Raw genomic sequence first — 14,520 nt, 5'->3', positions numbered from 1 at the left:
GACTGTCAAAAATCGAGTATGAACACAAAATTGCTAATAGATATTTTGAACTCATATCAATTATGGGAAAATGCCAAAGAAGATACTAGAATTTTTACCAATAGAAACGGTCACACCAGCGCAACCTCTATCGACTACATGGTGACAAATCTCCCAAAACCAAGTTTTAAATGTAATATAGTTCAACCAAATATTGCTGATCATCTTGCCCATATTTTAATATACGATAGGACGGAAAACATTGACAAAAAAGAAGAAGTGTGTAGCAGACATTCAGTTATGAGGCGTACGCTTTATCCTGACAATATTAAGGAACTAAGAACAAGACTGACTTTTGAAGATTGGTTGCCTGTATATCATCTACTTCTTAATGAAGCTTTCCAATATTTCATTCAGACATTACTATGGTATTATGATATATCATGTCCAAGTAAACATGTACATATAAGAAACAATGGTAATAACACAAAACGTTGGGTAACAAATGAAATAACTAAAGAAAGTAAAGAGTTGAAGGATATGTTTTGGATTTTATCACACTCTCATGAAACCAATTCCATTCTAAAGGACGGATACAAGGTAAAAGTTAAAGAACACAAAGAAAAAGTTAAAAAGGCAAAAACAGACCATTATTCGTCGAAAATAAATAAATCCACAAATAAAACTAAAGAAACCTGGAAAATTATTAATAATGAATTAGGTATAAAAAAGAAAGATGGAAAAGAAAAAATCATTCTTCAGCAGAAGGATACCGTTATCTCTGACCCACACAAAGTTGCATTAACTTTTGCTGAGCATTTCGCTAATGCATCAGATTCCGCAATGTTAAATCATTTTGGTCAGAATATGTCTCTTCCCTGTACTAGAGTAGAAAATGTCACCATCAATTATCCATACCCATCTTACCCTATCACAGAATATGAAGTAGTGGATTGTCTTAATAGAATGAAAAATAAGACATCTTCAGGCTATGATGAATTATCGATTATAGATATAAAAAATATTATTGACTTAATACTAAAACCATTTATATACCTAATGAATCAATCACTTATACAAGGGTTCTTTCCAGATGAATTTAAAAAAGCATTGGTAATTCCTCTGCACAAAAAAGGTGACCTAAAAGTAGTTGACAACTACAGGCAAATTTCTCTTCTCAGTTCTTTATCGAAATTGTTTGAAAAAATAGTGTCTACAAGAGTGATTTATCACTTAGAAAAGAATAAATTAGTAAGTACTTCTCAGCATGGTTTCAGGCAAAACAGGTCGATTGAAACAGCCTCGTGTCACTTGCTTAATTATATTTATAAAGAGATTGACAGCAACAAATATGTCCTATCATTATTTTTCGACTTGTCAAAAGCCTTTGATACAGTGTGTATTGAAACTTTAATAGATAAATTGGCGCCTCTAGGACTTCCAGCCAGTATAATAAAGTGGATACAATCATATATGACAGATAGAACCATGATAGTGAGATGCAATAATTCAATTTCACACAGTCAGGCTGTGAAACTTGGGGTACCACAGGGTTCAGTTCTTGGGCCACTGCTGTTTCTTCTTTATGTAAATGATCTTCCACAATATTTAGAAAACATTCATGTTACCATGTTTGCCGACGACACAACGATAACAATATCCGATCAGGATGCAGAACAGCTTGCAGTTAAACTGGAAATGGTTGTAAATCAATTTTCATCCTGGTGTCAGAGAAATAAGTTAATTCTAAACACGTCCAAATCGGTAATAGTCAAATTTTTTCACCGAAAATTGTTACCCAACGAACTTTTTGTAATTGACGACATCCAACCCTCCATGGAAACTAAATTTTTAGGCACTCATTTAGATGAGAGTATAAATTGGAGTAGACACATTGAAAGTGTATGTTCAAAACTAAATAAAGCCTATTTCGCTATTAAACAAATGAAATCAACCTTGAATATAGCAGGCTTGCTAAGCATTTACTATGCTATGGCATATGCACATATTAATATGAATATATTGGCATGGGGTCGAGCAAGAGAATTCTTGAGAGTGTTTGTTTCCCAAAAGCGTTTAGTAAGACTGATTTTTAACTTGAATTATCAAGACAGTTGTCGATCTATCTTTAAAGAAAATAAAATTCTTACGGTGCCTGCTGTGTACATTTTTCGATGTATTATCTTTGCCAAACAGAATATAGATAGTTATTCGTGTAATTCTGAGAAACATGAATATAACACCAGACACGGCAACTTATTGAAAATTCCTAAACATAGAACGACATTCTATGAGAGGTCTCCGGATTACAATGCAATCATATATTACAATAAACTACCAGAATCACTCAAACGGACTGGAAGTAACATCATATTTCAAAAGAAAGTTAAAGACTTGCTATTAGAGAAATGCTACTATAGTTTCCAAGAATTTTTAGACGATAATTTCTGAAAAATAAAATATGAACTAGATCTGTATACGTTTTTATATATTTCAATTGTGTATGTGTTTATATGTATGTATAAATTTATTTCTTTTTTTTTCTTTTTAGTGACGTCTTGTATAAATATTAACATTTTTAAATTTATACCTAGTATTAATTCTGATTATTGATTGACTTACCATATATACACTATGTATCGTGAATGGTGAATAAAATATTATTATTATTATTATTATTATTATTATTATTATTATTTTTTATTTGCCATTTCAAATCATATATTAGACAATAGAAGTTCGAACTAATGTAATTCATAATGAAATTTAAGGAGTAAAAGTTTTTATGCTTCATAATATTGCATGTATATTACCCGCCGATCGTCCTTGTAATGTTTATTCAAAATTTGTATTTTTTTACAGCAATTTTCCAAATTAAACAATTATTCATTGGTCCATTGAAGAATTCAAACAAGGAACGAAACTTTTTCATAATGATGAAAATCAGAATGATAACATAAGTTTGAAGTGATTCCATATTAACTAGAAATAAATAAAACTTTAATTTCTTCATAATACAAAATTAAAAATTTTTAGACCCTTTAAAAAATATACTCCTAGCGGTATCTGGTGGACAAATTGAACATTATTTTCCTCAATTGCAACATGTTAGAAACGGTCTTTCAACTGTCAAAATTCAAGTGTCCGTTGCACAGAACTCAAAAATTATATCTTATGTCAGATATGATTTGAAATTATGAGTTTATGGTTCGATGCTTCCTAAGGATTGTTTTATTATTATTATTATTGACCAGGAGGTAGAAATTTACAATACATTTCTTATCGATAATTCATCATCACTGGATAATTATGGTTGTAATCGGGTGTTTTTTCATAGATATCAAAATATATATATACTTCTGAATGTTCATTAAATAAACAAGACTGAGTGGCGCTAGTGTTTGAGAAAAGTTTTCAAATTTGAATATTTCGAAAAAAAGTGTACCACTTGATTATTTCTCATGCAATTATTATTCTTTCCTTATAGCTCATTTCGATATTTTAATTTGCAAACAAGGATATATCGATAAAAAAATTCACGATTGGTCTATTTATTTATAGAGCTTATTTTTTCAAAATTAAAACTAATTACATGACAAATGACAGCGTGAACTTTTGTATTATAAATAAAAATCTTTCTATAAAATGTAGATTTTTTGTTGAGAAATTCTAAATTGATCTTGTTTTTATCAGCTAATGAAGAAGTAAAAGAGATAAAAAGTTTTATATTATTAAACCTGGATCCATTTTCTGAATATGAAACCCTCAGAAAAGAAAAAGAAGACTGATATTGGTTTTGAAGTTTTTTTGTGGTTATGTTAGTTGGTTTTTGCTTTGCTTGTTACAATTTGTAGGAGTTGGAACATATTTTACATTCCTAGTTATCGTTATAAATCTTCAATAACACTTAGCGTAAAATATTTAATATTTCTAAAATGGATAGTAACGAAGTCAAGTTGGAATTTAAAATAGAAGAGTTGCTTCAGGAAAACTGTAATACTAAAACTGATTCAGTGAAGGAATCTTTGGATTCTAAAATTCTCAAGCATACCAATTTTACAGAGAACGAACAAATCAAAGATGGTATGTGATATTAAAACAGTAAATTGAAATACCTAGATTATTTTTCAGTAACATGTACTAAAAAAAACACTTGAATAAGTGGCAATAGGATTTGTTGGCAATTTTAGGTTTTGGCTTTGACCAAAAAATTAAAGAGGAAAATACCGAATGTGCCTCAGAAGAAAATTACGTCGATAGCCCAGAACTGGTAACTCTGGATCCAGTCTTGATTAAATGTGAAACAGACCTAGTAGAAAAAGCAGATAACATTTTTTTGGATGATGTTAAGAATGAAGCTGAGCTAAAATGCAATGAAAATGGTACTGAAAATGATATTCAAAGCTCCTCAGAAGAATGTAAAACCGGTGAGTTCATGTTTTGCTTCAGAACTCTGTGTTTTTGATTGCTGCCAAACTTTGATTATAACTGGAAGATCGTGATTCATACTACTATAAAATTTTGCTTATTGTAAGCCTAAATTCAATAAGTATCAGAAATATTGTTATACAGATTATTTCCTTTGACAAAGGTTAAAAGAGTGAAATGTTCAGATGTCTTCTTCATAGTCTTCATGAACACACATACAGTAAGTTTTCCTCAAAGCAGCTCTGATATGAACATTTGGTTTTTTCTTGAGCTCTCAGCGATTCAGTTTTTATTTCCTCAATTGTCGCAAAAAGTCGACCTTTCATGGGTCTCTTCAATCTTGAGAACAGAAAATATCCGCAGGGGCCAAATCTGGTGGATAGGGTGACTGAGGCATGAATATGGTGTTGTTTTTAGCCAAAAAATTATGAACAAAAGAGTGAGAAGGTGCATTATCATTTTCTTTGTATTGCTTCTCGCAGGAGGCGCTCAACTTCAAGATAATACTCCTTATTGACCGTACGACCAAGTGATAAGAACTGATGCACTACGCCACGGTAATCGAAGAAATCATTGACATTTGATCGAACTTGGAGTGTTTTTCTTGGTCTTGACTCTCCTCAGCTCTCTAATTGGGACGATTTTACTTTGGTTTCGATGTCATAATCATATATTTTGAGCAAATCTGGATCGCCATTGATGTAATTCATTAATTCCTGAGCGATACTCACGCGACGGTATTTCTAGTCAAAATTCAGCAATTTTGGAATGAACTACCCTGCCACAAGCTTCATGTTCAAAATTTTCGAAAAAATTACATGGCATGAGACAACTGATATGCCGAAATCCTTAGCAACTTCTCTGATAGTGATTCGACGATTCTCTATGACAATTTTCATTGGTTATTGATGTTCTGGGATATCCAGGGCGAGCGTCGTCATTCATATCTTCTCGATCTTTTGTGAAAACATTATACCACTTGTTAAAATTTTTCTCACTCTGACTCACCTAATTTTTTTAATAGTGTTTGTATTTGAATTTTTAACAGATATTCATTTTCAATTGTGAATTCAAATATAAAGATGGTTTTCCTCCTTGTTTTTTCCAGGTCTTGGATCAGATAAAGCCATTCTGCAGGATGAAAAGAAATCCTCTAGCGAAGAAGCGCCAGGAGAGAAGTCATATGAATGTAAAACCTGTAAAAAATGTTTTGCAAACAGTACTCACTTGCTGAGGCATTCTAGAACACACACCGGTGAAAAAACTTATAAATGTGAAGTCTGTTCCAAATGTTTTTCAAATCGTACTTCTTTCGGGAGGCATTTCAAAATCCATAAGGGAAAAAAATATAAATGTGAAACTTGTTCAAAACATTTTTCCAGCAGCAGTAACTTGCTAAGGCATTCTAGGACTCACACTGGGGAAAAACCTTACAAATGTGAAGTGTGTCTAAAATTATTTTTTGAAAGTTGTACTTTGATGCAACATTCCAGAGTTCACACAGGAGAGAGACCTTACGAATGCAAAATTTGCTCAAAGTCTTTCACCCACAGAAGTAATTTATCAAAGCATTCGAGAGTTCATACGGGAGAAAAACCTTATAAATGCAAAGTCTGTTCAAAACAGTTTTCCACCAGGGATGTTCTGGCAACGCATTCCAGACTTCATACAGGGGAAAAACCGTTCAAATGTGACGTTTGTTCAAAATTGTTCAACAGTAAATCCCATTTGACGGGGCACTCTAGAATTCACTCAGGGGAAAAACCTTACGAATGCATAGTCTGTTCAAAACGTTTTTCTGAGATCAGTACCTTAACAAATCATTCCAGAATTCATACTGGGGAGAAACCTTTTCCATGTGAAATTTGTTCGAAATCTTTCACTAACAGAAGTAACTATGTAAATCATGTCAGAATACACACAGGTGAAAAACCTTACACATGTAAGGTATGTTCTAAATCATTTACCACTAGTTCTATCTTGAAGTCACACTCCCTAATTCATAAAAGAGAAAACACCTCAGTATAAGTTCTGTTTTGTCAGGCTCTAGACTGTCCATAAAGAGGAAACCAGTGAAATCGGTTCAGAAGAAAAGTCATTCAGGTTCTGTGTATTTCATTAAGCCCTAGTTGAATTGTTAACTCTAATTTTTTCAGTACAACTGTCAATTAATTAATTTTGATTCATTGTCATGAAAAAACATCTCTGCATAAATATTCTAGATATTTACACATTTAAATGATTATTTTGTTTGAATAAATGTTTTGCAAGTTTGTCATGTAGAGAATGTCCAAGTAATGCTACTGTTCGTAAAATGAAACTCAGTAAACATTTCAGAATGTTAAATAGGAAGTCTGTTCAGAAAATAAGGTGGATTTTTAAATTTCGTAGGCTACGTACTTTCTTTTAGTGTAGATTTTTTTTAAATTTTACACTCGTTTCGAACTCATGTTCATAGTGTCAGGCGAGAGAATTCAAGGACATGCCTAAAAGTGCACAAGTTTATTATATCTGAGGGGGATACTTTGAAGAGGAAAAATAGAAATTGATGAATGAATGAATATTTTTGGAGAAAAATTAAAATTCACCTTATTTTTTGAACAAACCTCGTACTTAATTTTGTATAATTTGTAAGGACGAGAATAAATCAGGACTATTCTTAAAAATCAAAGGGCAAGAAAAGTGCCTTTTTTGTTGACACATTTTTTTCTCTTCTATCAAATATATTTTGTTTATTTATTTTTTGAACAAACCTCGTACTTAATTTTGTATAATTTGTAAGGACAAGAATACATCAGAACTATTCTTGATAATTGAAGGACAAGAAAAGTGCCTTTTTTGTTGACAATTTTATCTTCTTTAAAATATATTTCGTTTATGCATTTTTGTTTTGTAAACCTCTACCCATGCAAAACTTTCTGAAGCACAAAAACATGTAGCTGAAAGTCTTCAAGTAAATGTCAGAGTCAGAGTAACAATGCTCACCAGGCACAATAAAAAAAAAGAAGAAGAATTTGATGTTGAATAACTGGTCAAAATTGTGCTATTCAAGTAGAAAAAATTAAGGATTTTTTTGTTTTCAAGTAGACGAGATCTTAGGTATCTATACACAAGATATTTCATATTTTAGACATTCAATTCTGGCACATAGAAGCAGAAAATGTCATTGTATGAAAACACAAAAAATGGAAATAAAATTATCGGAAATAGAATTGACTAAGAAAAAATGGGTAGACTTTTGAAGTACTCTTTGCATTTAATATAGCTATACTACAATTCCTTAATAGTAGGCAATAAACATTGCATTTAAACGAAAACGTTGTCAAGGTTGTAATTCTATATAATTTATCATAATTTTTCCTAATCTGTTCAGTATTATTTCTGTACGCCATTGAAAGAGGCAGATTAAAGCAAAAACGAGTCATTTCTAAGAATTTAGTGCCGACTTTTTTCAAGTTATTGTATAACATACACCAAACTTTCATTTTAGGAGAGTTGTCAGAATTTAAATCAATCATGGGCAAGCAGTGGTACTTTTCGGTCTCCACTGCAGATAGAGCTCAACTTAAAGCGGTTTAAGACTGATTTTTGTTACGGTGCATATAAAATTTATGTGAACGAATCGGCGGATACTTTGTGATTTTCACTTGCCAGAACATGTCATTGGTGTTTATTGAAAATCTCACAGAAAAGTATTTCTTGAATGCATGTAAAATTTAGGAATTGAACGAGTTTAATGTAAAAAAACAGACTTAATACTCTACGAAGAATGCGGCCATGAGCGTCTTACTTTTCTTATGCAAGGTCTGTTCCATTGGTTTCAATTTTCAATGGAATTGGAAACCTGACCGATGGTTTCATGCATTGTTTGTGTCCGCTTGATCGAGCATCAACTCCAATATAACTCAACTTATTAGAAAACGTAGATACACGAAATATGAGTTTTTATGCTTTTCTTCAACCTTTCAATTCGTGGAAGGATCAAACGCAAAGCGCATGTATTAACTTAAAAAAAAAACGTACTCTATTAATCGAGTTATAGCTGTCGTTTTCTTCTTCTTAACTTCTCCATTTTTATTGGCCTCTGCTACCTGGACTAATCATTGATAAAATTTACATTATGGGTCAGCACAATAATCAAATCGCAAATGTGCGAATGATTCAAAAGTACTTGCCCTGAAGCTATAAACCTACAGTTTCTGTAGTTGATCTGAAGTAATGAATTGTAATAAGTAATCCGTGAGTTACTTCTGAAAATGAATTCTTCATTTTTAGTGTCGTTGCCGAGACTTCGAGATTTGACCTTCATCATAGCAGTCAACGCACATACAGCAGTCAAACAAAATACGAATGAAATTTTAAAATGTTGACCTAATTTCACTAATAGCTCAGGCCATATAACAAAGATTTTTGTAGTTATGTTTACATTTATATTTCATTTTACTTTCACAGAAATCCATCAACATTTTTTTCTCAATAATATATACAATATTTTTTAGAGGCCGAAAAAAGCTTGTACTGGTAAACATAAAATGGCCCCTTTGTGAAGGGTGATTTAAAAAATATGGATTTTGAAAATGAAATGAAGGAAGAAGAGCCAAAGGAAAAAAAGTACCATAGGAATTGTACAATTTGTTTAAGTAAAGAAAACACTGCCGATAAAAAAATCCAATCACATGACGATAATAGTAAGTGAGGCAATTAAGGCAAAAAAAAAACTAAAAAGGCATATCTGAGTTGAATTCAGAAATCATTGTAATTAATATATTTTCAGATTTTGTCAGAGATACAGAATCAGGTGTTAATCGCACCTCAGCATCGAATTATCTACAGAGTTCAGATTCAGAAGTCACATTTGAAGAGGAAAATCATCTTGATAGCTCGGATCATTCTTCGTCGACCACTGTCTCTGCCAAGTCTGAATTACAATCAGTCGAACAAGAGGAAGAAATAATTGAGGAAGAGTTAAGTGATGATTCGGCTTGTTCAAATTCCGAAATTCCGCAGTATGAAGATATCGGATGTGACTCCAATAGAGTTGAATTTGGTCTTTGCCGGGCTGAAACACCAGAAGGATTTCAGAAACCATTACTTGATTCATCTGAAGTGTCTTTGAAATTGCTGGAATTGGAAAAGAAGCATTTTGAAACTGAAAGGGAATATATGTTGAAGAAACTTGAAAATAAAAGAGAGTTGCTAGAGTTGAAGAAAAGAAAACTAATGATACGAATGGAAATGCATCAGTTGAAGAAATTCAAGTATGGTAAATGATGGTTTATTGTGAAATTATTTATTTGTGTCCGGTATTATTTTTCTATCAAAAGTTTTTAAAATAATGCCTTTATTTCTCTAGTCCTTGGCCAAGTCCAGTATTATTACTGCAGTGCTCAACTGAATACCTTCTAAAAATATTCAGTAGTGAATACATAATAATAATCGTATTTATTGTTACTCAGCTATAGTTACATACAAATATTTAAATAAATTAGAGAGCTAGTTGCTGACATAACAAAAGGCAAAGTTCAACTCAGCACAAGTGCTACTGAGTTGTTCTTCCACGAAAGCAAACATATAACTAAAAATACCAATTGAATTACAAAACGTATGAAAGTTTGGAATCTAAGAGTGTAATCTACATAAAAAAAATATATGAAAATCCGTTTAAAGACTTTGGGTGACACCCAAATATCACAAAATTTCATTTGTAGTAAATTTATATGATGAACTTAGAATGCCACTCAGTACCGAACAAATTAAAGTGGCCTTTTCAAATGAAAATACAGCTGGAAAACATTTTTTCTCAAAACAAAAATACCACAAGACATACAATCCAATATATTGTACAAATTGAACTGTAGAAGTTGTCACAAATGATATGTTGGTCAAACCGGATGGTATCTTAAAACACGAGTTTCAGAGCAGATGAGAGACTCTAAGAAACCAAATATAAAAACCCCACAGCTCTGGTTGAACATGGAAAAGAATATGGACACATTTTTCATTTTGATTATTCAACTATTCTAGATATTTATCTAAAAGACTCTTGAGCGAAATGATATATATCCTCAAATGCGATAGTGTTATCACTAGATGTCGATGGCCTTAATACTGCATATTTCAATTTGAAAAGTAAAATACCTGAATAACTTACCTTTTTTTTTCTAATGTATCTAATGTATCAAATTATTTTTAAAATAGTAATATTAACACGAAGGAACTAAATGAATATTACTGAAGTTTTTTCACAACACCAAACCTTTATTTCAACAACTTGACACGTGTTTCGATCACCAAGTGATCATCTTCAAGAGAAAGATCTTCCATAAAAAGTTCACAAAACAACGACAAGTGTTTCACTATACAGTAACTTTTTCAGGCGTATTTAATACTGCATGTTTAATATTTTCCATATTTATGTAAAAAATGTGAGAAGCTTTTGAAAGCAGAAAAGATAACTACAATAAAAATTTCATGGAGTGATTATACACAGAAGTTTCTTTCAGATACCTACTGGAAGAAAAAATCTTTTTGAAACAACTAATTTGACAACATTGAATTACATAAAAGGTCCCTTCGAAACTTCTTTTCAAATGAACTGGAATCAGCAGATAATAACCTTTTTCCATTAAGTTTGTACCCCCGAACATTTGTTATGATATTCTCACAATATAATTATGAGTATGACAAAAGTAAGCACTAAGATGTCTTGATATCTCAAAGCGATATTGCAACACTCATCGTGATATCTCTAGAACATTTAAGTGATATAATCATCTTGGCTGGGTTACTGTTTCAGAGAATAGTTTCATATATTTGTTTGTGTTTGTTGCTTTACATTAATTAGTTATCATTGCTATGATTGCATCAATTATCAATGTTTGACTTCTGAATTGTTAATTTTAGATTTCATGTTCATGTTATTATTTCTATACAGCTCGAAGTATCTTTTTTATCCTTTTTCAGTTTCTGAAATTCGCTCTTCCGTAGAGCTTAATTTTTACGTTCAATTTATAATATTTCGGTGTCGCCACCTGTGGTTCTTTCAACAAATCCAACTAGCTGGCAAACCCGGACAGGAAAAACTCAACAATGTTGCTTATGTGGGTTTTTACCACAATTTCAATTTTTTTCACACCTGATAATTTTTGTGGGTTTTTGTGCCTTATCGGGTATTTTAGAGTAATTTTCTGTTTCACAAAATATAAAAAACCAAACTAATAGTCTCACTTGGCATTTATACCACAGAACCATCGCATAGAACTCATAAATATATATGAGTTCTGTGACAAACAGAAATCATGAGAATTAGAATGTCATATGTCGTTTCGTCATTTCTCAATATGTTTTATTTTTGTATGTCTACCCTTCACTTCACAATCTAAATGACAAATATTGAAATATTTTTTGGGTTAACTTGGAAATGAACATGAACGATAAAAAATTGCCTAGATATCGTTTTCCGTTTCAGTTATCTAGTAGTTGAACATATAATCTTTATCTCAGACAGGCTCAATGTTAGGAAGATTGAAAAATGGATACAATGAAATGCAAATCTGAGTCTTTTGTGAAAGATAATTCGTTTTGCAACGACGCTGAAGCTAATATCAAGATTGACTTCAAAGAAGAATCAATTGATCCGGATAAATATGAAATGTCTGAAAATAGTTCCTATGGAACTGACTGTGAACAGCAGAAATTTGTTCCACAAAACCTTCAGCAGATTGATAGTAAGGATGTATGACTTCAGGTTAGGTGTTTTGGAAGTGATTGTTGATATGAACTTTCAGATTATGATACAGATGTTGAACCTAAAGTGGAGGCTGCTGAAAAAGAACAAGATTTTTCTGTATTAGATTTCATCAAGCCAGAAATTGGATTTAAAGATGAAGATGTGTTAGATAGGCCCGAATATTTTTCTGCAGAAGTAGATCTTTCTGAGTGTGAGATACAAGTTGATACGATAAATGAAGTACAGCTATCGGACAATGAAAGCAGTTCAAACTTGCATTTACTAGAGGACAATAAAGACGACGTTGAATCTGAGAAAGGTAGTTTTGTGTTTTACAATGAAAATGTTCCAAGTTTGTCGTGACCTTATGTAGAGTTTGAAAATATTGCACTGGAATATCTTAAAACTCTCTCTATGTATTGCAGTTCCAGTTTTTGTTTCTATGTAACGACTCGCCTAGTTTTTGAAAAAAATTTCAATACATTTACATATTTCGGCTAATTATGAATTTGAAGTCAGAACTTGGTGCTCCCGTCTGCTCTCAGTGATACGGCCACTTGAAAGATAAAACCTAAAAAAATCAATTCACTTCTAGGATCGAAAACTATTAAAATGCTCTGGACTCTTATTCATCCATTTCAAACTATTCCACATAGTAAACTTGTCCAAAATAACCTTGGTATGGAGTCATATTTTGAATATTATCACATCCCTAGAGTTTTTGGCAATATCAAGAAAAATCAAGTCAAACAATTGAAATTTTGTTGTCACATTATATGATTGTTATACTGTACAATTTTTTTTTATTTTAACAGTTGATGCGAACACATTTTGTCACATTTTTTCATAAAATAGGGTGTATGCATCTCCACTCATAAGCGATTTTAGTGAAATTTGTGACAAGTGTAAATTATTGTATACATGTCACGTGCCAGTATAAGGATGTACGCAGTATGCTGTATAATGTCCGCTGTAAGTAGACTCACTGTAATTCGAAAGTTCATATAGATTATATCGACAAGGAATCACATTCACATCTAGAGAAAAACTAATTTTGAAAAAGAGAAGTTTCCATTGTCGAAAGAGCGTGAATGTACCCTGAAACACCATGTTTTGATTTCAAATTAGTAATCAGCTGATAAAAATACGTAAGTCTAATAAAAACCTTTTCATAAATGGCATAAACGTTGTCCATTCTTAAACTTGGCTGTACCATTCTGATGATAGGCCAAAAGCATGAAACATGTATACTTTGCTTTCTTCTTATTGTCAACATTCATTTTAACTACTCACACAACTGTATTTTATTTTCCAGATTCCATTAATGTTGAAAAAACACAGACTGTACAAAAACGTCACCAGTGCCAAGTGTGTTTGAAATTCTTTTCCAGCAATAATAAGTTGAAAATACATTTCAGGCTACATACGGGAGAAAAAATGTATCACTGTAACTTATGCCCCAAATCTTTCATGCAGAGCAGCAATTTAGTGAGGCACTTGAAGATTCATACAAGAGAAAATCCGTTTGTGTGCAAATTCTGTTCGAAAACTTACCTCTCTGAATCTTGTTTCAAACAACACGAGAGCTCTCACATACAAGGAAAACCGTATCAGTGCAAAGTCTGTTCAAAATCTTTCTCTCAGAAGTGCACCCTGTTATATCATGAGAAAATTCACAATGGGATCAAACCATACAAGTGCAAATACTGTTTGAAATGTTTCACTGAAAATCGCAGTTTAACGTCTCACTTGAAGTTTCACACAGGGGAAGATCTGCTTTACTGCAAAATTTGCCCAAAATCTTTTACTTGCAGATCTGGTCTCGTGAAACACGAAAAAAGACACACTGGAGAAAAACCATTTCAATGCGAAGTGTGTTCGAAACGCTTTCTCTTTCGTCAAGCCTTAAAGGTGCATTTGAGAAGTCACACTAGAGAAAAACCATTTCAATGTGAAGTATGTGAAAAATTTTTCAGTAGTAGCTACACTTTGTTAGTACATTCTCGAATTCACACTGGAAAAAAGCCTTATCAGTGTAAAGTCTGTTCGAAAAATTTCAACAGCAGTTCTGACTTGATGGTACACTCGAGGATTCATACAGGCGAAAAGCCCTACCAGTGTAAAGATTGTCCAAAACAGTTTACTTCTGGATCAGGTCTCGCATCCCACGAGAAAGTTCATGTAAAAAAAGAAATATTTACTTGTAACACTTGTCAAAAGTCTTTCAGTCGAAAGTCAACTTTGGAGAAGCATATAAGTAATAACTGTAATTGATAAGAAATTAGTCCTTAAGAGAAATAACAAATTGATGGAAATGGTTTGGATTTTCTGTAATTTTACACATTTTTTTTCAACCCTAGAACAAATAAAACTTTCAAACTTAA

General features: G+C 32.1%; 2 protein-coding genes across 2 annotated transcripts; both read left to right on the top strand.

Moving 5' to 3' along the window:
• The first annotated feature begins 3,672 nt into the window (after window positions 1-3,672).
• On the top strand, window positions 3,673-14,520 carry LOC111503719 (uncharacterized). Its single transcript, XM_074181968.1, has 6 exons — window positions 3,673-4,062; window positions 4,170-4,406; window positions 5,516-6,432; window positions 11,936-12,134; window positions 12,195-12,455; window positions 13,452-14,520. Exons 1-6 carry the CDS (start codon window positions 3,915-3,917, stop codon window positions 14,408-14,410), a joined length of 2,721 nt encoding a protein of 906 aa, XP_074038069.1. The 5' UTR covers window positions 3,673-3,914; the 3' UTR covers window positions 14,411-14,520.
• On the top strand, window positions 8,520-12,010 carry LOC111503737 (uncharacterized). The gene is made up of 4 exons (XM_023158126.2): window positions 8,520-8,632; window positions 8,683-9,095; window positions 9,182-9,670; window positions 11,876-12,010. The coding sequence occupies exons 2-4, from the start codon at window positions 8,972-8,974 to the stop codon at window positions 11,881-11,883; spliced, it is 621 nt and encodes a 206-aa protein (XP_023013894.2). The 5' UTR covers window positions 8,520-8,632; window positions 8,683-8,971; the 3' UTR covers window positions 11,884-12,010.

Source organism: Leptinotarsa decemlineata, unplaced genomic scaffold (assembly GCF_025532065.1).
Source record: "Leptinotarsa decemlineata unplaced genomic scaffold, Ldec_3_MD MMD2_tig00026328_RagTag_RagTag, whole genome shotgun sequence".
NCBI lineage: Eukaryota > Metazoa > Arthropoda > Insecta > Coleoptera > Chrysomelidae > Leptinotarsa > Leptinotarsa decemlineata.
Note: the sequence above shows the minus strand (reverse complement) of the source record. Positions and strands in the feature narration are given on the sequence as shown.